We start from the raw sequence: 27,506 nt of genomic DNA, 5'->3' as shown, positions 1-27,506 counted from the left end.
TCCTTGGGATGAGTCTCTTCTCAAGCAACTCCCTGAACTCCCTAGTAAACAGATCCGCTGGAAGGTTGCTTTCCAGAATTAGTCAAATATGCTCGAATCTTTGGGAGAGCACAGTTTTGATGCATGGTGGCAACTCTGGAAAAGTTATGGGAAAAGCAATGGCAAGAGAAAATAGGTGCAGGAAAAAACAGGCTGAAACATGACTCGCAGAGAGAATTAATATAAGCAGCTTGTGTGGAGCCTCCAAATCCAAAGTAAATAGTACATATTTGTAGTATTCTTCTTACCCATATTTTTAAAATCTGATATCCTCTCTTATTTTTATATTTTGTATTATTTGTATTTTATAAGCCACCTTAGAACTTTTTTGAAACATGGCAGAATATAAATAAATGAATAAATAAAGACGGTAATTTGCAGTTGCCACACGGAGTAATTAGCATTCTGAAGACAGGAGTGATGTGGTCAAAGGTAGAGACAAAAACACTTTTTGATAAACATGACTACGGCCAGAACTTGAAATAGCAGGAAACGAGGATATCAACTTAAAATCTAACTCCCAAATGATGTTTCAACCCTGACCTATTTGCTGATGGCAGAGTGGTTTGGCAGAATTTGTCCCCTCAAGACCAAACAAAATCAAACAAAAACCAGTTAGAAGGAGGCAAGCCTTAAGGTGCTGACTCCTGCCGTCAGGAACCAGGTCTCCCCAGACTCGATGAAAGGGTGAGAGAGATGCGCTGGAAAAGGTGAACCGTGTTCCCGGTGGGGTGGAGGCATCGCTGTGTACAGTGGTTTCGGAAAATCGACGGCAGCGAACACGGAAATATTAAGCGGTTAACCTTGGACGGGACTTTCTCTTACTTGCCCTCCAGCAAACCCAGGATAGTCCCTTTGATTACTCAGGTCCTCCCCTCCTCGGCTAAGCTAGACTTACCCTCTCTCGGCAATTCCTTATTCTCTCCCCTGGGATCCCCACCCCCTGGTCCCCAAGACGTGCTCACTCTCCCGCTCCTTTTCCCTCTGCCCCCGACCCCCTTGCCTAGGCTTCCACCTCCTCCTCTCTCCTTCCAGGACGTCCGTCGCCCCGCTCCCCACTGAATCCCACCTCGGGGACCAAAGCCGGGGCGCGGGGTGGCAGATGGATGGGCGGCAAGGGCGGGACGCAGCTGGAATCCGCGGGACCCGGGCCGACGGGCTGGCGGGCCGCCCGGGCCTGGGAGGGAGAGCGGGACGGTCCGGCCCCTCCCGGCGGGCGGGACGGGGGGCGGTGCCCAGCCGCCGGCTCTCGACCGCCGCTCGGCGTGCGCCCACCGCGTTCCAGGCGGCGGGAGCCCAGGTGCCGCCAGGAGGGACGCGTCCGAGGATGTGCCGCTGGCCGCTGCTCCTGCTGTGCGGCCTGCTCCCCGGCGCGGCGGCGGGGGTTTCGGGCCGGCCCTTCCCGCATCGCACCCTCCTCGACTCGGAGGGCAAGTACTGGCTGAGCTGGGGCCCGCGGGGCGGCCGGCTAGCCTTCCGCCTCGAGGTGCGCACCGCCGGCTACGTGGGCTTCGGCTTCTCGCCCACCGGGACCATGGCCGCCGCCGACATCGTCGTGGGCGGGGTGCTCCGCGGGCGGCCCTACCTCCAGGTAAGCGCGTCCCCTCCCGGAGCCGCCCCGCCGCGCCCCGGCCGCTCCCGATCCCGGGCCACCCGGCTTTCCCTCCGGCCGAGACTGGACGCCGTCGCGCCCCGCCGCCCCGCCGCCCCTGCCCGGCACCCGTTTGCCTTCGCCGTGCGCTCCTGTAGCCTCTGGCGCCCAGGTTTCGCCGCTGAGCACGGTGACCCCAGGCAGCTTGTCGTCTCTGAGCACTTTCCTGTCCCCAGCGCCCCACTTAATACATCCCCCAGGTACACACCTGCCACGCACCCCGCTTCATCCCTCACAGGAAAGGAGAGGGACCCCGGCTTTGGGGGCCTAACGGGACAGCTCTCAGGGTTGAAGAGACCAGAGAGTTGTATCATTTGCTGTCTTGCTATCGAGGGTCGGGGATCTCAGAACTTCCCACATCTCGGCTATTCTGAAGCCTCCTGGCTCGCGGGCCGGGTCAGCTACCTTACCCGAGAGATGAATGAAAGGTCCCCAAGAATCGCTAGGAGCTTGCTATTCTGAGAGCCGTTTAGGAAGCCGCGAAACCTACAAAGCCTGGAGTCCCCAGGCAAAACCCCCTATTAAGTGGCAAAACTTTTCACTTACTTTAATAGCTAACAGAATCAATTTGACAGCTACCGTTTTGCTTTGAAAGAGCCCGAGTAGAGTCGTTGCCTGTTCACAGATGCTTTTATGAATAGGAAATTTTTTAAAAAAATTATGAGATGACCAGAATGATGAGGTAGGTAGGTTTTTCTGGACATCTTTGTCTGTTCGATCTTGACCGACATTTGGACACTTCTCCACGACTACATGACATCGTGGTAAACATAGGGTTGCTTATCAAAGTTCATCCAAAAATGCTGACCATTGCCAAAAGTCTCTTGATCCGGATGAAAACTAGTTGTTCTGGCATTGTGTTAAGGCTTTGATGATGTTAAAATCGATGTGCACGATGGATTTCAAAGAGCATTTCTCAGTAATTTTATTTCTGACTTCTAAGTTTGATTTCCACAACGTTCTGCAATTGATTTTTAACGCTAATTTTGGCATTGGGTTTTTAACTCCGGCTAGAAATTTTAAAAAATGACAGCAATAAAAACTTTAAAACCATTCTGTTGTCTATATTTTCATAAATTAGTCCTTTCCTCCCCAAAATAAGGACAACTCCAAGAAAGTAAAGTTATACGGGGATTACACTCTGCTGAAGTCATTGATGTATAAATTTTCTCCTTCTGGGGCATCTCAGACATTAAATTTGTAAACCAAGAATTTGACCCCAAACACAGGCCTCACTAGCTGAATAACTTAGCTCTCTTCCGATATGAAGTAGACAATACCTTATTTAAACACCTGTTGAGCCACATCTTTTTGTTTGTTTGTCTGTTTGGTTTTTTAGGGTGGGGAGAGTCAAATGCCCCTTAACTATCCTTGCATGTTTTCTTGAAGGGGACAAGTCTTACTATAGTGATATCATAAAACAGAGCATGTGTACTTTAAAAGATAACTTGATATTGTTTTCCCCAGAAGAGTAGCAGTTCTAGAAAGCCCATCCAATCTGATATCAAATGAAAGACTAAGAGTAGAATTTTGTTTCAACATGCCATAATGGGCACACCACAAACATAGGGTTTGTTAAACTACAGTATTTTCACACTGCTGGTGGTTCTTCATAAAGATTACATAAGAATTAATTAAGTGCTCTTTAGATGGGTTTTGAAACAGAGAACTTTTCTTAAAGTGATTACTGAACACATATCACTATGAAATAAGCCTTGGAAATGGATCCTTTCCCAATATATTTAATGAGCACGAAGTAGGACTTTCCCCTCTATTTTTATTCCTAAGGAGATGAAATCTTTATTTTCGTGTATAAAGGATCACCATTTTCTTAGCTGACTGACCTCCTTTACTATTCCATGTTTTTAAGCATCCCATTCATTTTAGGACATATAATATACAATAAAAATTATGCTTATCAGTTAAGGAGAAAGAAAATTTATTAAAAACCTCTTTAATAAAATGAAAGACCCCAGCCACTAAAAATAAAAAGAAATGTATCAGTTCCAGCTGGATCATCCAGGCTGGGTGATTCCATTTTCCAACTCTTGAAATTGTATCTTCCCCCTAGAAACTATTGATTTGAGATTCTTCATGCAGTGGTGTGATAAGGGTATCCTCAGCAACTATACCAAAAGGTAAATAGGGTTGTTAAACATTGTGTATGTGATTCCACTAGTAGACTGAATTTTGTGTAATTTTACTCCCCAAAAGAACAAATTTTGCATGAAACAATACAGCAAAAAGCATTGGCTTCTGGGGCACGATGTAGGATGGCATCAGAGTGTATGATAACAACCTAAGTTGACATCCTAGTCACCTCCCCTTGTGGCTATTTTCCATATATTTTATTTCATCCTTTCTTATTTAATTTAAAAAAACTTGACCTTTACATATTTTTATTCTTTTATTATTATGACTTTTAATAATGATGATTATTAAATTCAGTTTATTATTAAACTGATGATCTTAAACTCTTCTTTTCAATAGAATGTTAACTCCTGGATAACTATATAACAATAAATCCTAACCAACCAGGCAGAGAACTGTCGTTGAAACAGATGTCATAAACCCAAATTCATGTAGAGGTCAAGCAGCAAATGTAAAAGAGTGACAAGTCTTGAGTGGAACAGGCAGGATTGTAATGCAGCAGAGTAGAGGGGAGAGAAGAAACCCGAGATTTTGCATGTGAATTACTGTTATGTAGAAATGCAAATCGAGTATTGCCAGATCTTCCATTTGTTTTTGTTTTTTTGAGAGAAGAAAGTTTTTTTTAAATTTATTTATTTAACTTATTTATTCTTGGCTGTGTTGGGTCTTCACTGCTGCGTGTGGACTTTCTCTAGTTGCAGTGAGCGGGGGCTGCTCTTCCTTGAGGTGCGCAGGCTTCTTATTGCGGTGGCTTCTCTTGTTGCGGAACACGGGCTCTAGGCGCGCGGGCTTCAGTAGTTGTAGCATGCAGGCTCAGTAGTTGTGGCTCACGGGCTTAGCTGCTCCGTGGCATGTGGGATCTTCCCGGACCACAGCTCGAACCTGTGTCCCCTGCATTGGCAGGCAGATTCTTAACCCCTGCACCACCAGGGAAGTCCCAAGAGAAGAAAGATTTTTAGTTTGTGTGTGTGTGTAAGTAAAACCTTCTGATTAGTAAATAGCAGCCACAATTCAAAGTTGTACAAAGCACCCTGTAGTGCACATATACATACACAATTTCAGTTGAGGTATATCCCATGGACATCTTCATCTGGGACCAAGAGGAAAAAAAGCTAAAGTTAATAAAGAATCAACCCAAATTATGAAAATCCAGAAAAGACAGAGAGGCAGGTCCCATTTCTCTTCAGGCCAGATTTATTCTGTGTCAAGAAACATCCAGTGTCAGAGGAGACCTTGCCCCTTCTTTTGGTTGTCTGTCATTGTGTAACAAAGCACCCCATAACACAGTGGCTTATTTTGCTCACAAAGCTGCAATTTGAGCAGGACTTAGTGGTGACAGGTCTTCTTTGCTCCACGTGGTGTCAGCTCCAAGGTGAGTGCTTGAGTCATCTGGAGGCTCTCTCACTGGTTTGTCTGACTGGCAATTGATGCCGGCTATTGGCTGGACCTCCGCTGGTACTGTGGCGGGAACGTGGCCTCTCTGTGTAGCTGCCTGGCTTCCTCCCAGCAGAGTGGCTGGGTCCCAAGAGTGGACATCTTGAGAGGCCCAGGTGGAAAGTGGATGGCCCTTTATAATTTAGCCATGGAATCATGGACTGTGTCTTCTGCTGTAGTCAGAGTCCCACTGGATTGAAGAGAGAATGTAGACGCCACCTCAACATCATGCTGTGAGGAGGTCACGTGGGAGGGGAAGATGTTAGTGTGGCCATCTTCGGAAAATCCATGCAACCGCACCCATCATCACCAACGTGCCCATTCCCTTCCACCACCCCTTCTGAGTACCTGTCACCATGTAGTCACTCTCTCTTGACACTGCTCGGTTTGGGAGGCAAGTGCTTACTTTTTCACCTCTTTCCTTCCCCCCCTTCTCACACACACACACACACACACACACACACACACACGCGCGTGCGTCGCTCACAAGAAGTTAGTAAATGGTTAGTCCTCCTAGTCCCCGTTCCTTCCACCCCTCTCCCCAGTAAAAGATTTCTAAACCTCCACAAACCCACATTTTTCAGTGGTTGCCGATCACTAATTCAGGGCAGGACCCAATGAGACTGTCTCTGGAGGGCAGCGCGACATTTGCTTGTAGAGTTGTGGAGTGAAAAATCAGATTTTGATTTCCTTGCCTCAAGGCAGTATACTGGCTTGGACATCCTTAAAACCACACCCAGAGATGAGGTATTGTGGAAATTTGCCCTGCCCGTTTTGTAACCCTCTGACCCTGTCTGGAGATATTTCTTCAGATGGTGTATAACCAGGTACCATCAAAATGGGAAAGAAAAGAGAGAAACGCGATTGTGAAGTAAAGCCTGTCCCAGTGTACCCTGTCGGGTAAGTTGTTCTGGATCGGGTTACACTTGGGGACACGTTACCCCTGGGATGCTGCTGAGGTTAGTTTCGAGACAGTGTGTTTCACAAAACGGCCAGGGGTGGGGGTGGGAAGCGGTCTTTCCTCTTGCTTCGGCTTTGGAAACCTCACTATTTTGTCTCAGTGAATTAACTCAATTCTCACTTCCCTGGTGCACTCAGATTCGTGTCCTTTCCTTGTACTTTGCCCCTTTTTGACACAGAGCGATCCCACCCCGACCCAAGCCACTTAGCAACTGTGAGTCCCCATTTGGGGGAAGTAATCCGGGTTGATGAATGCCTAGTTTGTGTGAGTTGGAGAAGAGGGCAGCATTGTCAGATGTGCCTGTTGAATTTGCACAAAAATGGATTCACTCTTCCTTTGGGGGTATAAATCGCTGGGGAATGGAGGCTGAAACCTAAGTCATCATTTGTTACAGCCTTGCTGGTTGGCCATCGCTAGGACTGAAACTTTTCTGTGATGAGAAGGAAGTCTTCAGCAGCAGGGTAATTGCTGCAGGGCTGCTCCCTGAGGAAATGCTTGGAAATTATGCTGTGATTTGAAATCACAGAAAACAGTGAGCATTCTTTGTGGTTAACGATGTGCTTCTTTTAAGTGCACCGGGGCCAAGGGCAACAAAGAAATGTTTGGAAAGCAAATTGAAAAGCTGTAAGGGAAAGGCGAAGAGAGTGTGCAACCCTGACACAGCTCAGCCGGGGCTTTGTTAAGAGATATTTATAAATCTTCAAATTATGTCCTCCCCCCCCATCAATTTCCAGATGATGAAGGGACCTCTCCAAGCTTCATGCTTTGTGCATTAGTAATAAGTCCACATGCACCAATGTAAGCTGGAACAGGAACACACCAGGATACTCTTCAGCTGTGTGGTTCTCCTTGGAAGAGCAGATGATTTCATAGCGCCAGCCTGCGGAAAGGGCAGAGTAAGGGCCAACAGAACAGTGCACCTGAATGACCATCAAGGTTTAAGACTTCAGGCAACCAACAGCCTACTTCTGGATTCTTGGAAGGAGAGGCAAGAGTCCACGTCAGAGAAAGTGAACGGTGGTTTATCGATTCATCATTTGTAATAGAGCCCTATTAAAATAAAGGTGCTGGCAAAAGGAATGAATTCATTATATATCATGTTTCTGGCAATGTTTGATCCATGTGTAAAAACAAAAACAAACAAAAAAACACCTCTGCCTATGGATGCCTCACAATGCTGTTTATTGTAACTTTTAAAAAATAAGTACAGAACTTTTAAACAGAGAATATTTCTCCAGGAAACCTCTTCCCAATCTATGTCTTTTTAACCTGTTAGATTTTAAAATAGACTGGGGAAAAAAAGCTTCACATTAGGACAACATACAGCACACACATAAGCAGAGAATTCTACAAAAATAAAAATAACTTCAAATATATCACTTTTTGTTAACTGTAAAAATGGGATTATATATGAATGCTGTGCAAATAATGTATAGACCAAATTTAATTTAATACTGAGGTCTTTTGTAGTCATCTAATGTAGCCAAAAATTATGAGAAAATCTTTAAACAGTGTTTGCTTTTACAAGTTAAATGTTGATGTTTTGGGCATTTAGTTGCTGCTCGTAAGAGCTCAGAGTTCAGTTGATTCCCCTTAAATTTCCTAAACCACCCCCGCCCCAATTTTACGGTTAAGAAATTAGGCCTTAGGTACCTATTAAACAACTTGTTGGAGGCCATACAGATCAGTAGCCTGGATTCATTTCCTCTCAGTCCTGGTTTGGTGGTCTTGCTTCTCCTACAAGCAACTGGTAGCTTACATAAAAACATATTAATAGTTTTCTTCCTCAATAGTGAAAAAACATGTTAATAAAATGCATTTTTAAAAAGTGATAAAATCATAGTATCTCTCTTACTACTTTTGTTGTACTATGAATGTCATAGATACTCATTTCTATGATGTGATTTTTCATTCATGGAGTTCTTGGTTTTTTTTTTTGGCTGTGTAGGGTCTTAGTTGAGGCATGCGGGGTCTTCGTTGAGGTGTGTAGGATCTTTCGTTGTGGTAGTGGGCTTCTCTCTAGTTGTGACATGCGGGTTTTCTCTTCTCTAGTTGTGGCGCACAGGCTCCAGGGCGCGTGGGCTCTGTAGTTGGCGGCACGTGGGCTCTAGTTGAGGCACATAAGCTCAGTAGTTGTGGTGCACGGGCTTAGTTGGCCCGCAGCATGTGGGATATTAGTTCCCTGACCAGGGATCGAACCCTTGTCCCCTGCACTGGAAGGCGGATTCTTTACCACTGGACCATCAGGGAAGTCCCTCGTGGAGTTCTTAATATATGCCATACATTATGATAAGTCCTTAAAGCGTGTTATCTCATGTAATTCTCACAATAGCCCTATACGGTCAATATCTTATTTCTCCCATTTTGTAGATGTATAAACCTGAGGCTCCAGGCCACACAGCATGAGAATCATTTGGGACTTGCATATGACTGTTTTAGTAAAGTACTCTCTGATAGGCAGAGAATGTTAGAATGTTCATTCATTCACTTGACCAATATTTATTGAAGGTTTATTGAACAGTCCTAGATGCTGGGGATATAGCATTTACTGAGAGGAAATCAGTGGTATCAGGGGGCTCACATTTTGATGGGGGATAAACAAATAAACAAGCAACAAAAATATCAGAAAGTGGTAACTGCTGTGAAGAGAATTAAAATAGGGTGATGTGATAAGAAGCACCAGTGTGGCTGTTTTAGATTGGGATGCTTATAATCAAAACACAAAGGAAAACAAATATCCCAAGTTTTAAAGGTTGTCTTTCAAGATTAACCATAGTGCTTACAATTCAAAATATCATATACTATGAAGAAGATTATCTGGCATGGGCATCAAAGGACTCAGTAGACCTTGAATATAGGAGACTGCCTACCTGGAGGAAATATAATTAATGTGTCTGAACTGCATGAGCTCTCTTTTCTATTTCTGTGGCATTGTTACACAGATGTTTAGTAAGCTCAACTAGCGTCTTTCAGGCTTTGATCTAGAGACTCGGTGATTTTATTTTATTTTATTATTATTTTTTTTTTTTGCGGTACGCGGGCCTCTCACTGTTGTGGCCTCTCCCGTTGCGGAGCACAGGCTCCGGACACGCAGGCTCAGCGGCCACGGCTCACGGGCCCAGCCGCTCTGCGGCATATGGGATCTTCCCGGACCGGGGCACGAACCTGTGTCCCCTGCATCGGCAGGCGGACTCTCAACCACTGCGCCACCAGGGAAGCCCAGACTCGGTGATTTTATAGGAATTTCTTTCTTAATACTAGGTATGAATGTTTTTCTCTTATACTCTGTGTTCTTTCTCGTCTTCAATAATATGAGAGATCTAAAGGACTTTGAGAACTAGAGCAGCAAAACCACATGCGTCTGGGGAAGATTTCCATCTTTCAGGCAATTTTTAGACTAAAACTTGGAAGTCTCAGTTTCTTAGATGTAACTAAATTGCTACCATATTTCCCCCTGCAAACTTCATTCACAGAAACCCACTCATACAAGGAAGCTCTTGGTAGATGAAACCATGTAGAAGCAAGGCCTCTGGTACTTTGGACATCCAGATCCCTTTGGGCAGGGCCAAGATGGATCTGTGCTACAGTGGATTGGAATCCAGTGGTGAGCAGGCAGAACTAATGGAAGACTGAGAACTGGGAAAGATACTTCCTACGTCAGAAATTCCCAAGTTTGTACATTAGAATCACCTGGGCATCTTTTAAAACTTTCACTGTCCAGGCAACCCCCATCCCTCCTTAATACCCATTAAATCACAATCTCTGGGGGGGTGGGTGGACACAGGCATTAATATATTTTAAAGTTTCTTAATTGACTCTGTGAAGACAATTCTGAAATGTGCAGACAAGTTCGGAAACTACAGACCTTATGTGGTTAGGCTCTTTGATCAGAATCAGGTGAATCCTGTGTGGTCCACCTATAGAAGCTTGGAAGATTCCAGGCGCTGGGCATGGGGACGCATAGCAGGATTCTGGACAAAGCAATTAAGACTGACCACTTGATGTTTGAAGCCAAGGGCAAACATATGCTTAGATATTTAAGATTATTTTGTAAAGTAGAAAAATAAAGTGGGTTTTTCTAGAATTGAAACACTTCTGAAATGTTCAACAAATTTGGTGATACTTCTAAGTATTTTCTCAAAAGTACACGCTGAAACGAGAGCAGCAATGGAAGAACTGTGGGTAGTGGTGTATTTTAAAACATGCTGAGCCAGAAATCTCCCTCCTCCTCATAGCCCTCTACCATTCCTACACACCTTTTGTCAGTCGGTACTAGCTACTGTATTTCTAAGCAACAGGAATATCTGCCCACACAGAGTCTAAAATTCATAAGTTATATATGGCCACAGGGCATTAAAGGAATATTAATAAATGAAAGTCTTAGATAATTTCTCAGCCTGTTCAAGAGGCGTGTTCTGCTCTAAAATCATTTTTTAGAATTACCAGTGACAAAATGGACTCCCTTTGTATTTGGAAAAATTCGGAAGTGTCTTTCTAGTTACGTAAATAGATGTTCCTTTCCTTCCCTCCTTCATTTTCCAAAGTTACTAATAAGAAGTGAAATGCCCTAAAGCTATAGTTGCAGTAGGGAGAAGGAGGAAAAGAAGCAGGAGTAGTGGATAATTAGTGTTTTATTAGGGTGTGGATGCAACATTTACAGGTCGATGAGTATGTCAGTGCTGCCACAGTCTTCCTGAGGGACCAGGAAAGAGTTCATGTGCCTGGCGGGTCCTCAAGAAATACCTGCTGAGCAGCTAAAAGCAGGAAGCTCTGCTCTGAATCCCAGCACTGCTTGCTACTTACTCCTTGTGTGGCCCTTGGCAAACTCCTTAACGTCTCTAAAGTGACAGTTCCCTTTATGAAGAAGGGAATTATACCTAATGCATGGGTTTTTTGTGAGGATTAAATGAAATAGGCATGTAAAGCTCTTAGCAGAGTATGTGGCACATTAAAAGTACTCAATAAAGACAAGGTATTATTATAATGAGTCGTTTAGTGAAATATCAGAAATGTCAGATGATTACATGGAGAGAAATGTCCCAGATTTTCAACTTGGGGAAAAATATCTACTGAAGGAATAGATGGGGGAGATTCATAGTAATTTTTGAGGAAATTCAAAGGCAAACTTTAAGCAACTGGTTTGTGAATGCTTGGCCCTAAGCAATTGGTTTGTGACTAGAGGTCAGCATGGTTTCAGTAAACACAGGTTATACTCACAAGACTGCATTTGCTTTTGCATTTGATTTGCTGAACCAACCTGTAGTTGTGGTAATAAATCAATGGTGTGTCTGAATGATTCTAAAGTAATTGGTAGGTCTCTTAGGATGTCACAACATGTTTATAACAGACTGCCTACATTAGTCCACAGAATAAGGACTCAAAAGATAGTGATATATTAAAATAACGGAAGGAAACTAAAAGTTAAAAATTCACTGAGAGGGGCTTCCCTGGTGGCGCAGTGGTTGAGAGTCCGCCTGCCGATGCAGGGGACACGGGCTCATGCCCCGGTCCGGGAAGATCCCACATGCCGTGGAGCGGCTGGGCCTGTGAGCCATGGCTGCTGAGCCTGCGCGTCCGGAGCCTGTGCTCCACAGCGGGAGAGCCCACAACAGTGAGAGGCCCGCGTAACGCAAAAAAAAAAAAAAAAAAAAAAAAAAAAATTCACTGAGAATACAAATAAGGTTAAACACTTGGTTTAAAGATTAGTTGTGTATGTACAAAATGTGTAAAATTGGACTTAAATGGAATTCATATGAAAAAGGTCTAAATATTTGTTCTTCTTAAGCTCAAAAGATGTGCTTGTTGAACAGAAATATGCAATATTAGCCTATAAATTCCATGTTTACATCAAGTGAAGTAATACTGACATTGTAATCTGTACTAGGCTAACCATAACAGAAGATACCTTCTTGAATAACTTCTTTAAAGGATGTGTGGGTGAACTGGATCATTCTAAAGGAGAATTACAAGGATGATTGAAATCTCTGGAAATTGGGGTACTTGAGTAATGGGAGACCACTGGCAATGTTTGCTTGGAAAAAGAACAATTAGAAAAGACATGATCATTGCCTTTGAGATAGTGGACAGTCTTCCTCAAGAAATTAGGATTAGATGCTACCTATTAGGTTCCAGAAGGAAGAAGAAAGACCCAATTAGTATACTCTATTTTAGGTTAGTATAAGAAATACATTTCTGACCATCAGAGGTATTAAAATTGAATGAGTTGCCTTGTAAGATTGTAAACTCATGAGCTTTGTCACTTGGAGGTATTGAATACTGTGTGATCCTCTCTTAAAAACATTTTTGAGAGAAATCCTTTTGATGGGAGCTAGGATTAGGTATCCTTCAGGCTGTCTTCCAACTTGAGTGTGATGCTGAAAGGAAATTTACTCCACAATCTTGCTTTTAGGTTATTCTAGAAATTAACAGAAGGGAAGACATTAGCAACTATGAAACTGTCTATTTTTTTTTTTTTTTTTTTGGTACGCGGGCCTCTCACTGTTGTGGCCTCTCCCGTTGTGGAGCACAGGCTCTGGACGCACAGGCTCAGCGGCCATGGCTCACGGGACCAGCCGCTCTGTGGCATGTGGGATCTTCCTGGACCGGGGCACGAACCCGTGTCGCCTGCATTAGCAGGCGGACTCTCAACCGCTGTGCCACCAGGGAAGCCCAATGTTGTTTTTTAACCTGCCTCAAGAAGTCCTGCTGTCTCTGTGGATAGGTGTTCATTGAATCTTTACATCAGTTGTGAGAGTATTTCATTTCTTTACCTACTATATATTTCAGTATATTTGAATTATATTAGTGAATATATGTTAATCATATATAGTGAATATGTATTAGTTTTGAAACCGAAAAAATGAAAAAAAGAATGTCTTATGACTTGTATATACTCAAAAGAATTTGGAGGGCTTCAGGAGCCTTTATATTCAAGGCTGAATATAAAGTCGGTAAGTTTCGGAAGCTTGGTTGATGCATTTTTTTGATCTAAGAACAGTCTACATATTCTCTGCCTCCTGGCCTTCTCACCTGGATGTCTAGGTAGCATCTTAAATCTGCTTCTTCCCCAGCCTTCCCCATCTCAGTAAACGGCACCTCTGGGTACCTCCAGTCAAAAATTAGGGGTCATCCTTGTTTCTTCTCCTTCCTTCTTCCCACATATAAAACCCACCTCTTCAGATTCTATTGACTCTTCCTCCAAACCAAACCTAAAACCTGCCCACGTCCCTTCAGTTTTACTACTACCACTCAAGCTTGAACCCCTGGGACCACTGTGTGCCTCCTGTCTTCTGACCATGGCTCTTCTTTTTTCTTCTCTTCATTCTCCACACGGTAGCCACAGTAATACACACACACACACAGACACACACACACACACACACACACACACGTATATATATATTTTCATATCGATCAGAATATGTCACTTTCTGCTTCAAGCTCAAATAACTTCTATATAAGTTTAGTATTAAATCTGAACTTCCTATACTGACCCATAAGGCATTCACAGCATCTGGGGCCTCATGTGATCCCTGTTGACCTCATTTTTCTGTTCCGGGCACTACAGTTCAGTCACCCTGGTGTTTTTCTTTTTTTGTTTTTTGTTTTTTGTTTTTGCGGTACTCAGGCCTCTCACTGTTGTGGCCTCTCCCGTTGCGGAGCACAGGCTCTGGACGCGCAGGCTCAGCGGCCATGGCTCACGGGCCCAGCCGCTCCGTGGCATGTGGGATCTTCCCGGACCGGGGCACGAACCCGCGTCCCCTGTATCTGCAGGCGGACTCTCAACCACTGCGCCACCAGGGAAGCCCAGTCACCCCTTTTATTTGCTTCACTAAACTGGATAAACCTCGCCTCGCCCCCTTCTAGGTCCTTTCCAATAGCTGCTCTCTCTTCCTGGACCTACTTCCTCCTCACTTTCCATGGCTGGCTCCTAACTGTAGTTTATTTCTCAAAGTAAGTCTCAGTGTCTCATTGGTGACTTTTCTGATCCCTCAACCCAAAGGCTTTCCAATCTGTGTCTAGAATCTCTGTCTTATTTTCCTATAAGCACTTATCAAAATATTTTTGGTTATATTGTTATTTAAATTTAAAAAATTGTCTGCTTATCCTGCAACTCCACTCTCAGTTTGATTATAATAAGGACTTCGTCTTATACTGTCTATACTGTACAATCGTGTGCTCTCAGCCCTACAACAGGGATGAGGAATAGTAGCCATGCAATAAAATATGTGTTGGCAAAGAGGAGAGGAAGAAGGAAGGGAGGAAGGGATGGAGGAGGGAAGCCAGGAAGGCAGGGGCCTTCTCTTCAAAATTGGTTCCTTTCATAAACTGGTCATGGAAAAATAAGAGAAGTCATCTAAATTTTTTAAAAAATTAAAATGATGGAACACGGTGAAAGTAAAGGAACGTCTTATGTCAATGGTAAGATTTGGAATTGTTTTTTCCTTTGAAGCCTATTGTTAGAGATCGAGTCAAAGTTTTCATTTTACACTTTATCTGATAATTCTATAATTATAGCAAAGTCTTAAATGACCTATATGAAAACTAAAATGAGATGATTGGCTGTGGGAGAAAATTCAGGATGTGTATTTCCAGAAGGTGGCACTTAAAGGACAAACAGATTGCTCAGGTGGGCCCCTCATGGAACGCAAGCCAATAGGGCTCACATTTAGGCGTTCCGGCAGCCATTTAACAGATCCCTTCTTAGAGCTAGAGAGTTTCAGTTTTATCTGAAGTGGTTTCTGGAAGGCATGCCCCTTCTGTTTTGACATTCCTCTCAAATTTCCAAGATTAGCGAAGAAATAACTTATTAAAATCAGCTATATTATACTGAAATCTGAAGATTATGTTTATATAGTTTGTTTATACGGTTTTTTTTGTTTAGTTTGTTTTTACGGTTTTTATAGGATCAAAGATTCTCCTGAACACAAAAATATCTATTATTATACTATCAATATTATTAAACTACCATAACACTTATTATAGAAATGGATATTACAAACAGGAATGTTTGAAGTAACAAGGCTTTTGTGATTTAGAAAAAGAAGAAAAACTACAAGCACCTGTTGAAGAAAATGATGACAGATGGTAACTTTCTCAAGGTTCCCTCTGCAGCTGTGCTTACATTCAGTTCCCCAGGCTGAACCGGGGTTTATTCATATCTTTTATTACACCCATAAGAGTTTTCACTTCATCCTGTTTAACACAACACCGGTCAAAGCTCTTTTCTGTTAACAGAGATTTTATTCAAGAGAGAAAAAAAAGACTGACAATGAGTGAGAACCAATTTCACATCTGTGTAATCATGTTTTTTAACGAGAGGTCGTAGCAATCTTGTGGATTATCAAAGCTAGTGTTTTTGGTTTGTTATTTTAGTTTGAAGGTGGCAGTCAGTACTCTGGCTACCATGCGAAATGCTAATGCCAACTTCTGCTGATGCTGTCTTTACTATCGCCACAGCATTTTGAAACCTCAGTAATACACTTTATCATTTATTTCAAAGCATAACATGTTCAAAAGGAAAAATATCCTGTGAGAATATGCTTCAGAAGTAATATTTTATTTATTTTGAATTTTATTTACTTATTTATTTATTTATACCGCAGGTTCTTATCCATTTTATACACATCAGTGTATACACGTCAATCCCAATTTCCCAGTTCATCCCACCACCACCACCACCCCAACTTTCCCCGTGGTGTCCATACGTTTGTTCTCTACATCTGTGTCTCTATTTCTGCTTTGCAAACCAGTTCATCTAGAAGTAATATTTTTATGACACAACTGCAGGTTAATTTTATTACCAGAGTCTAATTATCAACTCAATTTTCAAAGGTAACAGCTAATATTTTATATTTAAAAAGTATAAACTAGGTTAATACATGATTTTATCTTTAAAAAGTATAAACAAGGTTAATCCGCAATAAAAACAAAAAATACCTCAATGACAATTCATATTGAAGCTGATATTTATGCAGATATTTGAGTTAGAATATGACTGAAATCCACATAAAACCATTTACCTAGGGAAATATTACTTCACATTTCACTTTATAGAACATTAAAGAGGAATAAGTACAAAGAAGAATGACTTCTGCATGCCAGCTTTTATATTTACACAATTAAAACATCTACGTATTTTTATTCTTAAATGCTTACAAAATCTCTATAGGATCATGATTCTCTGAATCCTCCTCAGCCCTCTTGCCCTCATAAAGTCAATTTTTAATGATACGTAATCAAAACCTACTTTTATTTTTCAGCATTTTATGTTACATTTATAATTTATAAGTATATTTAATACTTATACAATGAGATTTTTATAATGGCTGTTGTTTTTATAATCAGACCAAGACAGTGAGAGTACACTGTGATCAATATTTCTATTTTTATTTTATAAGTCCTGGACTATCAAACACTACAGCAGCGTGGCTGAGCAATGGCCTTCACCAGGGATGTACAGCGAAGCTGCATCTGGCCCCATTTGCTAAATGGGGTGGGGAGTGAGAGAGAGGGGCGCCATTTTGTTCGAATTCTAAAGGTGAAAATCTGATAGTAAAACTGATCTGGAAAATTTCCGTAAATAGCCCATAAGTACTATACTCTATGGTTTTGTGAATATATATTTCTAGGTGATGTTATCAGTATTCAAATTCTTAATTGGTCAATGTTTTGCTGTTAATTTCATTCTCCATTTTTTTCCCCTAGAAGATGATAGTACAAAATAAGTATTCCATTTAATTATCCCCTTGTATAATATTTTTCCCTTTGTCAGACTGTCAGGAAACCCTTAAACTCACTAAATATACTTTTTTTTTGGTTTGGCCAATCCTCAGGATAAATTCTTAAGATTGTTCTCTGAGTGACTCGCTTTCTTTTCCTCCTTCCTTCTTCCTTTTTTTGTCCCTCCGGTCTCCCCTGCCTCCCAGGGAGAATAATTGAATGATAAGAAATTGGAGACCCAGATTTTTTTTTGCCTTTTTCTCTCCTCTTGCCTCATTTAATTGTGCTTTTAAGGTTTGCCAATATGCCATTTCTTGCGGTATAATATTGACACCATCAACCCTGTGTTTGATTATAGTTCATGTATCTTCTTAATACAGGCTGAAGGAAGAAAGTAGGTGCTACGGCAGGATATTTTGCTCCCACCAAGTTAAACTGTTCCTTTTCCACAAAGATGTGAATATCGGAGGATAGGTTATGGGTCCTTATCTTTTAGTTTCAAGATTATCCCCTCATTTAGATTTAGCAAAAGGAGAGGCAGGATTCTTCTTTCAAAATTGCATGTATTTAATGAGGCTCTGCGATATGCAGCCCCTCCATTAGGCACTGAGGATATAAATTAACATTAGAAAACATTCTAAAATAGGGTTTCTCTTTCTCAGATATGTTTTTAAAAAGAATTTCTTTAAAATAGGTAGGGAATACCATCCTAGTGTAAAAGGATTTCAAAGAGCTGTTGCATGTATAAACTCTTTTTCTAAATGTTGATGTCAGCTTCATAAGATTCATGTCCATTTAGGGGCTAAAAGGTCATAACAGCGTTCCCAAATTTCAGTGCCAGATGTGTCTGCATCACACGTCATGCAGACCCAAACTCATTCTAGCATCTGGTTAAACACCTTCCACACCAGGTCTTAACCATATGTAAATATAATTGAGAGCAAATGGGAAAATAATCTACTGTTCCCTTTTTTTGTTCCATTTACAATGTAAACAACTTTTCTAAAGGTATACATTTATAACTGGATTAACAGGACTAGCTGTCTATTTCTAGGCAACTACCACTGGTTGAGAAGATAATGCTTTGTCTAGAATATATTATATGCAACACGGGAATGGAAATAGAGGAATAAAAATTCAGAGAGGGAATGATCACTTCCAGTTGGAATGCTCAAAGAAAACTTCGTAGAGGAGATAGAATCATGAGTCTTGGAGAGAAGGAAGCATTTCAGTGGAGTTGTTTCAGTGGGTGGAGGTAGTGGAGTGGATATCTCAGTGGGGTGAAGAGAGTGGGGGGATAAAGAGGAAGAATGAACAAAAGCAAAGGGCTTGAAAAAGGTAGATTATTTGACGGGAATAATAAATAGATAATAGAGATCATGTGGTGAGATATTTTTTTTAAGTCTTTATTGAATCTGTTACAATATATCTTCTGTTTTATGTTTTTGGTTTTTTGGCCATGAGGCATATGAGATCTTAGCTCCCCAACCAGGGATCGAACCTGCATCCCTTGTATTGGAAGGTGAGGTCTTAACCACTGGACTGCCAGGGAAGTCCCATGTGGTGAGATTAATGGTAGACACTCTGGAAAACCAGGTTAGGCTAAATTCTAGAGAAACTTGAATCTAAATTATAGAACTTTGCAGTCTATACTGTTGAATAAAATGTAGACGCATTGAGAGTGATTTTCAAGGAAGACCTTGACCAAAGTATGAGGTGATAGAATCTGAACTGAGATAGGAGAAGCTGAATGGAGCAGAAGTAAAAGCTGGGTTATTTTTTTAAAGGAGGAACTGATAGGAGGAGAGATTATCTGTGGAGGTGTGAGTAGTAAAGGAAGAAGTTAATAAAACTGTGGTTTTGAATTTGGATGGTTGGGAGAATGGCAGTACCAGGAAATAAAAATCCTTATAGATAAAGGGTGAATACAATTTTGGATACATTGCACGTAAGACTTCTAAGTGAAGGTATCCAGTGGACTTTTGGGTATGTAATCCTGAATAAAGGTGATGATTGGAAACTCCTGGAGCAGATGAGATTCCCAAAGGATGAAAGATGAAGACAGTGTAGTATAATGTCAAGGACAGAAGTTCCATGACCGTAGTTTGGGAATGAGAATAACAGAGACAAACTGTCAGAGGCGGACAACCAACAGTGGCACCTTCTGGAAGTGGGGAGTATGGACATCCTTGCCTTATTCCCAGGACTTACTTGTTCCCAAACTTAGTGGGGAAGAATTCAGCGTTTCATCGTTAAGTGTGATATGAGCTATAGGTTTTTATAGATTCCTTTTATAAGGTTAAGGAAGTACCTTCTGTTGCTAGTTTACTGACAGATTTTGCCATGAATAAAAGTTTTAAATGGATTTTCTACATTATTGAGATGACTGTATGATATTTTTCCTTTTTAGACTTTGGTATAATGAATTGCATTCATTGATTTTCTAACGTTAAATCAACTCTGCATGGTCATAATATCTTTTTTCTTTTTTTTTTAACATCATTGGGTTCTATTTGGTACTACTTTTTTTTGTTTGTTTGTTTGTTTGTTTTTGCTCTACGCAGGCTGCTCAGTGATGCGGCCTCTCCCGTTGCAGAGCACAGGCTCCGGACGCGCAGGCTCAGCGGCCATGGCTTACGGGCCCAGCCGCTCTGCGGCATGTGGGATCTTCCCGGACTGGGGCACGAACCTGTGTCCCCTGCATCGGTAGGCAGACTCGCAACCACTGCGCCACCAGGGAAGCCCGCTACTATGTATTTTTAAGAAAATTTGCAGCTAGGCCCATGAGAGATATTGATCTTTTTTGTAGTGTCTTTGATTTTGGTATCAGATTAATGCTGGCATCAAAAAATGAGTTAGGAAGTATTCCCTCCTCTTTTATCTTCTGGAAGAGTTTGTGAAGAATTGATATTACCGCTTCCTTAAATATTTGGTGAAATTCCAAGTGAAAACACTTTGGCTGAAAATTTTCTTTGTAGGAAGATTTTTACCCATAGGTAGACTATAGGGCTATTCAAAGTATTTGTTTCACAAAGTTTTGCTGGTTTGTGTCCTTCAAGTATTTTGCCTGATTCTCATCTAATTTATTCAAGCTTTTTACATCAAGGTGTGCATAAAAGTATTAACCTCTTAATGTTTGTAGGATCTATTGTAATATTTCTTGTTCATTTCAATTACATCTATTTGTTTTCTGCTGGTCCCATTTACTCTTTGTTTTATATTTCTATTTTCTTGCCTTATTTTAGGTTGATTTTTTTATGATTCCATTAAGTAATATTATTTAGACTAGAAAGAAGGCAAGATGTGAGCTCTCATATATCATAACTGAAATTCTCTCAGTGAAGGGAGAAGTATGATCACAAGCTGAGGGTGGGGAAATGTTGGCATCTTATATAGAGAAGGTTTAGAATATTTGTCTTGGGACGTCTCCCAGGAAAAGCAAGAGATTAACATGTGGATTTCCAAGCATTAGTAAGGGCACAGCTAATTAAACAGGTAACTGATAAGGCTATTTGGATAGCTAAGGTGTACAATGGTCAAATCTGAAGATGTCTCCAAATAGACCCTAAAAATTGGAGAATGCAAAGAAACACTTATGGAATTACAGTGGTGATTAGGCTATTTCACATTTCAATTTTAGTTTTATTCAAACCCATTCATATTTTCCCTCAATGAAGTTGAAGATATCAGCTTGTTTTAAGACAACCACACTTTTCCAGGAGTCCAGAACTTTGACATAATTGGCATCTGTCTTTTCTGAATATTGAACACACAGTGGTTTACATGAGGCAGATGAGCTCAAGGGATTTTCAGTAAGTCCTGAATGAAGTTTCTCCTGCTTTCTTATAGCTAAGTTATCTGAGAAGCCAGAAAAAGGTGGAATAGCTGAAAGGAATTGGTTTTGGTGAGTGGAAATAAAACAAATGGAAAATTGGCAAGCCAGCTGGATATTTTGTGGGACTAAGGTTTTGGAAACATATTTATAAGACTAGGATAATTATTCTACTCTTTGAACTGATTACATTTTGTACTGTATTCCTTTTGTGTGCAAAAACTGTGACTACTTGAATCACATAATGAAATGTGAGCTTGGTGTAAAGGCACAGTTAGTTTATCTAAATCCCTTGTTGTCCACAGGCATTGTTATCTCATTTACATACTGAAATCTATGTGATCAAAAGTGGGAAAACCATAGTATCATAGGAATATTTCATTTGAATTGCTTTCACAATTACAGCTGGTTCTCAGAAAAAAATTTTGGACAAACCCTGACTTCAGCAGTAGAAAAAGTAACATTTTATGTGAAAAGTACTTGATAAGATGATTTTGTAACCAGAAAGATATAAACTAACCCGTCCTTTTCCAGTGGTGGCCACTATGATGTAGAACAGTAAAGAAGGATACAGGCTTGGATCTGACTGCCTAGGTTTCAGTACTGGCTTTACCACTTACCAGCTGTGTGACCCTGGGCAAGATGCTAACTTCTTTGGGCTTCATTTTATCTCATACACTTGATCTGAAGATTAAATGAGTTAATACGTGTAACATGATTAAACTATAGAATGTACACAGTAAGTTGTAGTTGTTACCATAGTGAAAGAGGTTAGTTAGGCTCTGTGCATTACCGATAATGTGGGGTCTGAACAGTATCTAGATCTGGTACCCTGGATATCAAATTTACACACACTTGATAACTAATTTAAAAAGGTGCTAGGAGGGAATTCTCTGGTGGCCCAGCGGTTAGGACTCTGCGCTTCCACTGCAGGGGGCACGGGTATAATCCCTGGTTGGGGAACTAAGATCCCACATGCCGCACGGCCAAAAAAAAGAAAATAGATGCTAGGAATAGAAATGCCAAATACCATCCATTTGAGTATGACAGTTATAGACAATTTAAAGTTCTTCTCTTGTACACTGTATTTTCTCTGTCAAGCATGCAATCGTTTCTTCAAATGTAATTTTAGTGTTAGAAAAACTAATTATAATTATGTTTCAACATGTATATTCTAAATCAAGTCTTTGTGATTATCAAAAATAAAATATCCTATGTACTGAAAAAACAGTATAATTACGGCAAATTTTGTGTCTTCTGTTAGTGATAAAAATTAACAATGTGATTTTTATAACTCTCAATATAGAAAGCTAATGGTAAAAAGCATGAAGAATATTTTCGGGAAAAACCAAACTCAAATTGCAGAAGGGGGAAAGAGACTGGCATTGAATGAGCTCTAACCATGGTTGGCAGTTTTTCCCTCATATACTATTTCACTTATTTATCTTTCAAAATCCACAAAATAAGTATGTATCATCTCAATTTTATTAATGTTAGAACAGAAGTTCAGAGTTTGACTTCAAAAGTTCGTCAAGACATTTCAGAGTAGAGCTGTGGGTCAGATCCTAGTCGTTTGATCTCAAAGCCCATGCCCTCTCCATTGCATCTGTCTGCCTCCCAGAAATGATCTTACACCATTGAACAAGCTTAGTATGAAAATTATAGCTGAACCACCAAAGCAAAATGTCCCTAGCATTTCAATATCTTATAATTCAACTAGTGTCATTTCTTTCCATATTTTCCCATTGCACTTCATTTTAAAAAACATATGCCATTAAAGGTCTTACTAAAACAACCTATAATCTCAGGATGGGTCTCCTTGCTTTAGAAGTGCAGAAGGGAAGCACCACAAGGTATAATAGTGGAAAAGTGCTGACCCTGGCCCTGGTTCTGGTGTTGCCATGAACTGGTTATTTCATTTGGAGCAAGACATTTCACAGTGTTGAAGTTCTTTTCATTTGCAGAATGAGGAAAAAGTACTCAGTGATTGTGAACATTCATTCCATCTCTTTCAGTGCTCTGGGATACTATAAATCCATTACTGCCTTTTCCTGAAGGGCCAGATGTTCAAAATATGGACCAGTTTCCTAGGGAACTGTCCCTAGTCCCAACTATGGAGTATCCCATACTCCAGCCCCTTGGAAATTCCCAGGACTTAAAAAATGACTATAAATACAGGGTTTTGTAATAAGCAAGCTGAGAATTAAATTTTTAAGGTGATATATGTATACTCTTAATCTAATTTATTTTCACCCTGAATTTAGGACATCCTAATTTTTCTTTTTCATATTTTCCACAGGATTATTTTACAAACGCAAATAGAGAATTGAAGAAAGATGTTCAGCAAGATTACCACCTAGAATATGCCATGGAAAATAGTACACACACAATAATTGAATTTACCAGAGAACTGCATACATGTGACATAAATGACAAGAGTATAACGGTAAGGAGTCTATCAGTGAATTCAGGCATGAATAGAGTGTACATTTCAACTGGGAAACACTTTACAGAATAAAAAGAAACAAATATTTTAAAATAACCATTAACAACAAAGTCACATAGTCTTCTTTGGAATATTTTTGAATTCTCTTTAGAAGCCACAAAAAACTCTAAGACTATAAATTTCAATGAAGGCAATTTTTGTGTGAATCTAAAATTTTGAAGGGCTGTTTAAAGTGTGTGAGATTTTACCTATAAAAGGTTTTAGCTTCTTTATAAAGTTTTAAAATAGGTAATAGATAAAGGTTGGAAAAATTGTATTACACAAGAGAGAATTATGATACTGAATATTAGGCTGTAATTCATCTGAATTGTAACTGATTCATTTTTGTAAATTTCTAAAGTCAAGATGAATATAGACTGATGAAAATTGCCTGTTAACATATTATACAAGATTTCTTATTGTCAGACATCATGCAAAAATTAACATCTTTGTGCATATGCAAATTAGGTATTTAGAGGATCTAAAATTGATGTGGTACTTTGAAGGTTTCCATGAATTTCTTGAATCAATTTCATTTTGTATAGACCAACAAAACTATTGTTTTTATTTGGTAAGTCAAAGCTTTAAAAATGGGAATGTAAAAATCTGAAGCAAATTTGATTAACATTCAGCATAAAGGGTAAAATAGGAAGAAAAAAACATGCAAAGATATGGACCATTTTTTATGTAATATACAGTGCAATTATACTTTAATTGGAGTAATAATTATAGTTGTTTGACTTAAGAAAGAATATAGCTTTTAAAATAAATAGCTTTTGTCTTATTATTTATTTTCAAAGTTCTTATTACAAAGATCTGGCAAAGTCATCTTTATCTGTGGGGGGACTGAACTGTTTATACCCCAGCAAACCCTCCCCACTGCCCCACTGCCCTTTGGGCAATCTCTCATTTACTTAATGGACACCGATTTCACTTGACAGTGCTTTCCCTAGTTGGGATACCCCAGTCCCTAGGAAATTCCCAGGATCCATAAAATGACCATAGATAGACTCTAGGATAATAAACAAACCTAGAATCAGAAGTTCCTGCTGTATTTCCACTTTCTGTAAATTCATACATGTGAGTGGGCTAGTGTCTGGGAAAAATCTATTGTGAAAATAAAAATCCTGACCTGGGAAGTCATTTTAATTTTCATTGTATTTATTTGTTTTCCGTAAAATGTTCCATGGCATAAAAATAGGTTTTAATTTTCCCAAACCCCTGCTGCTTAACAAGAGTATTTGCTTGGTAACTACTAGTTTGCTAGTTTGGAGGTTTAGCATGACAATGATTTACCATTGCTGTAAGCATGAAAGCATAACTACTAAATCAGTTGTCCTTCATTCTATTTTGGAACACATAATCTTGCACGGGGGAGATGATTTCTTCCAAAAAGGAACTCATCTATTTGGATTTTTAATGACTTAATCAGATTTACACAGTTCATGTGAGAGACCATATTGATAACTCCAAATGTCATTATTCTCTGTTTTGAGCTTCTATATCCTGCTTTGAATAGAGTTCTTTAAACTCAATTCAATGGTAAGGAAAGTGCTCTCACGAGACATAATCATGCCCCTGTCTGATCACCAGGAGAGCACGGTGAGGGTGATCTGGGCCTACCACCACGAAGATGTGGGAGAAGCGGGTCCCAAGTACCACGAATCCAGTCGTGGTACCAAGAGTCTGCGGTTATTGAATCCTGAGAAAACCAATGTGTTGTCTACAGCCGTACCATACTTTGACGTGGTAAATCAGGACGTAAGTTTTTTTTCAGGTTTTTATGGTTCTAGGGGTGGGTTTATTGAAAGTGCATAATGGTTTTTAAGTTATTGTTTTTAACAGAATGTCAAGAGAATGTGACTTTTGTTCCCCTCCCCTTTTTTTTTTAAGACAGGTCCCCATCCCAAACAAAGGTACAACATATTGGTGCCAAATGTTTAAGATTCCTGTGCTCCAGGAAAAGCATCATGTAGTAAAGGTATGTGACCCACTCACAGGCTAAACTTAGTTTGTATGAACAGAGGAGAAATTGTTGTTCTTAAAACAAAAATAATATAAAATTTATAGAAATGATTTTCAGTTATTTAAAAGTTACCTAGAGAACAAGGAACTGGCTTATCTGACCCACACACTGTCCTAAAAGTCACTGAATTTAGTGAGAAACTCGGATTGTAGCTAATATTTTGTGTTTTGTCTCCTAATTTTATACGTTTAAAGGTTAAAGTTTTGGGATGCATTTGTACACCTCTGGTTATTTCATAGGCAACAATTCAACATTTGGAATGGTTGGAATTGCAATTTAAAATAATATATTTATGTATCAATAAATTCTATCCAGGAAGTTCACATTCCCCAATATTGTTTGAGAATATCTGCTTCATTGAAAATACTGAATATAGTCATAAAAATAACTGTTACAGGATATTTTTGAAAACAGGAAAACAAGAAAGTTGTAGTGAATTTCTACAGAGTTGAAAAACACAGAATGGGGTAATAAATAAAGCCTAATTTGCCTGTGGCATCTAATTCTCTCCCACCTCCTCTAGGGATAGGTCTCCCAAAACTTTTGCATCTAGTTAGTGACTGAACAAGTATTTAAAAAAATTTACAGGTCCTTGGCTCTGTGCTAGGAATTGTTTGGGCAGTTCCACGGAGGCTGAATATATGTTTCATGCTCTCAAAGAAACTACAGTGAGATTGTAGGAGACGTGACCAAGACACAAGAAAGAATAAGATAGAATTAAATAGTGCACACAAAATACTGCAGACATTCAGAAGGCCAGACATTGCCGACTTTTTGTCCTCCCCCAGACTACGTAATGAAGTAGTGTGGATGTGAGAAAGGGAGAAACTTCTAGATTCTGAAATCTAGAGGGAAATATGAGGGTTCATATAGCAAGTTGGCTCTTTAACTATGTGGTCTCAGATAAGTCACTCTGGGGTAGCGCTGCAGGCCCCGTTTCCTCATCTGTAAAAGAGGGCTATTCGTCCCACTTTTCCTACCAACCTCAAAGCATTCTGGCAAAGATGGAAACACTGAGCACATTCTATAAACTGATTTAAATTTGTTAATTTCTAATGTATTTCTCCAGTGGCACAGATCTGCCTTTTGTTTACAGAATGATTCATAACTACTTAGAGAAGCAAGAGGGGTAGGTTGAGGGAATGTTCATTGAATTAATAAGTAGTCCTAAATATTTGTAGGATATTTTTACAATCAGAAGACTTACCAACAGTGTGACTGTGGATGAGTCAATTCACCTCCATGCAATGTTAGTTTCTATTTCTTGCATGTGAAAGGGGAATGCAAATTCTATTCTTACATACTTAATACAGTGCCTGAGTCCTTCCCTTAAACCAATGAAAAGTCTTTCTCAGAAAAGAGAATGGTATATTTATACATACTGTGTGTCATACATTACTATGCATCATTTGCAGTAAATTTAACTGGAACCTGGCTTAAGGGTCAAATGTAAAACTATAGGTTAAGCAAATGTTTCACAAACCAGGTCTTTGATTCATTTTTCAGCAAATGTTAATTGATAGGATGTAAAGTCCTTAACCACTTACATGAATGCATTTTTATTCTTGTTTTTATTAATGCTAATAATTAAGTTGAATGAAATAAAAACAGTTGTCTACACTTAAGGGATGGCAGTATATGTTCTGACTCTCTATGTAGGGTATTTGCTTAGTACCTCATCCAAGAAGTCTTAGCTAGCTTTCCCGTCACAGGCATGTCATAGTAAGACTCAGATATGTGTGCATCTATTATCTAAGGGTGTGCTTGGAATTAAGTACTTTCGGGTTCACATTGCTGTCTTCATAGGTATCAAGAGGGATCTCAGTGACTGGAAAGGCTTTGGAGCAGTTTTTTTTTTGTTTGTTTGGTGTTGCTTTGGTTTTTTTTGCAGTGGTTGGAGATCTGTAAGATGACAAAAATTCTTTACCCTGAACAAGAGGGGATTTGAGGGAAGGGTGGCAGGTTGGAGAGCAAGGCTTATACAGACTTTCGTTGCTGCAGGGCAGAGGGTTGGTGGCTAAAATTTTAAACTCTGTTATTACTCATGAATACCACTTATAGACTAGATTCCTGAGCTTGTTGGTAATCCCTAAAATATTTTAAGTCATTAAGTATTATGAAACATTTAACTCTCAAATGAACTCAAATAGGATAATATACAAAAAACAACAAACACAAAAACAAGAGAAAGCTCTATGGGGAAAA

General features: G+C 40.1%; 1 protein-coding gene across 1 annotated transcript in view; it reads left to right on the top strand.

Annotated features, from left to right (window-relative positions):
- Positions 1–1,366: 1,366 nt before the first annotated feature.
- MOXD1 (monooxygenase DBH like 1) overlaps positions 1,367–27,506 on the top strand; it is a gene marked incomplete at both ends in the record, with an annotated part of 77,683 nt that continues 51,543 nt past the window's right edge. Inside the window, 4 exons of the mRNA XM_079716738.1 lie at positions 1,367–1,630; positions 23,090–23,236; positions 24,869–25,036; positions 25,173–25,256. Of these exons, the coding sequence (XP_079572864.1) occupies positions 1,367–1,630; positions 23,090–23,236; positions 24,869–25,036; positions 25,173–25,256 (663 nt within the window). The remainder of the gene's footprint in view (positions 1,631–23,089; positions 23,237–24,868; positions 25,037–25,172; positions 25,257–27,506) is intronic.

The sequence above is a fragment of the Hyperoodon ampullatus genome (genome assembly GCF_949752795.1).
Source record: "Hyperoodon ampullatus genome assembly, chromosome: 12".
Taxonomy (NCBI): Eukaryota; Metazoa; Chordata; class Mammalia; order Artiodactyla; family Ziphiidae; genus Hyperoodon; species Hyperoodon ampullatus.
The sequence above is the reverse complement of the archived record's forward strand: the minus strand, read 5'-3'. Positions and strand labels throughout refer to the sequence as shown.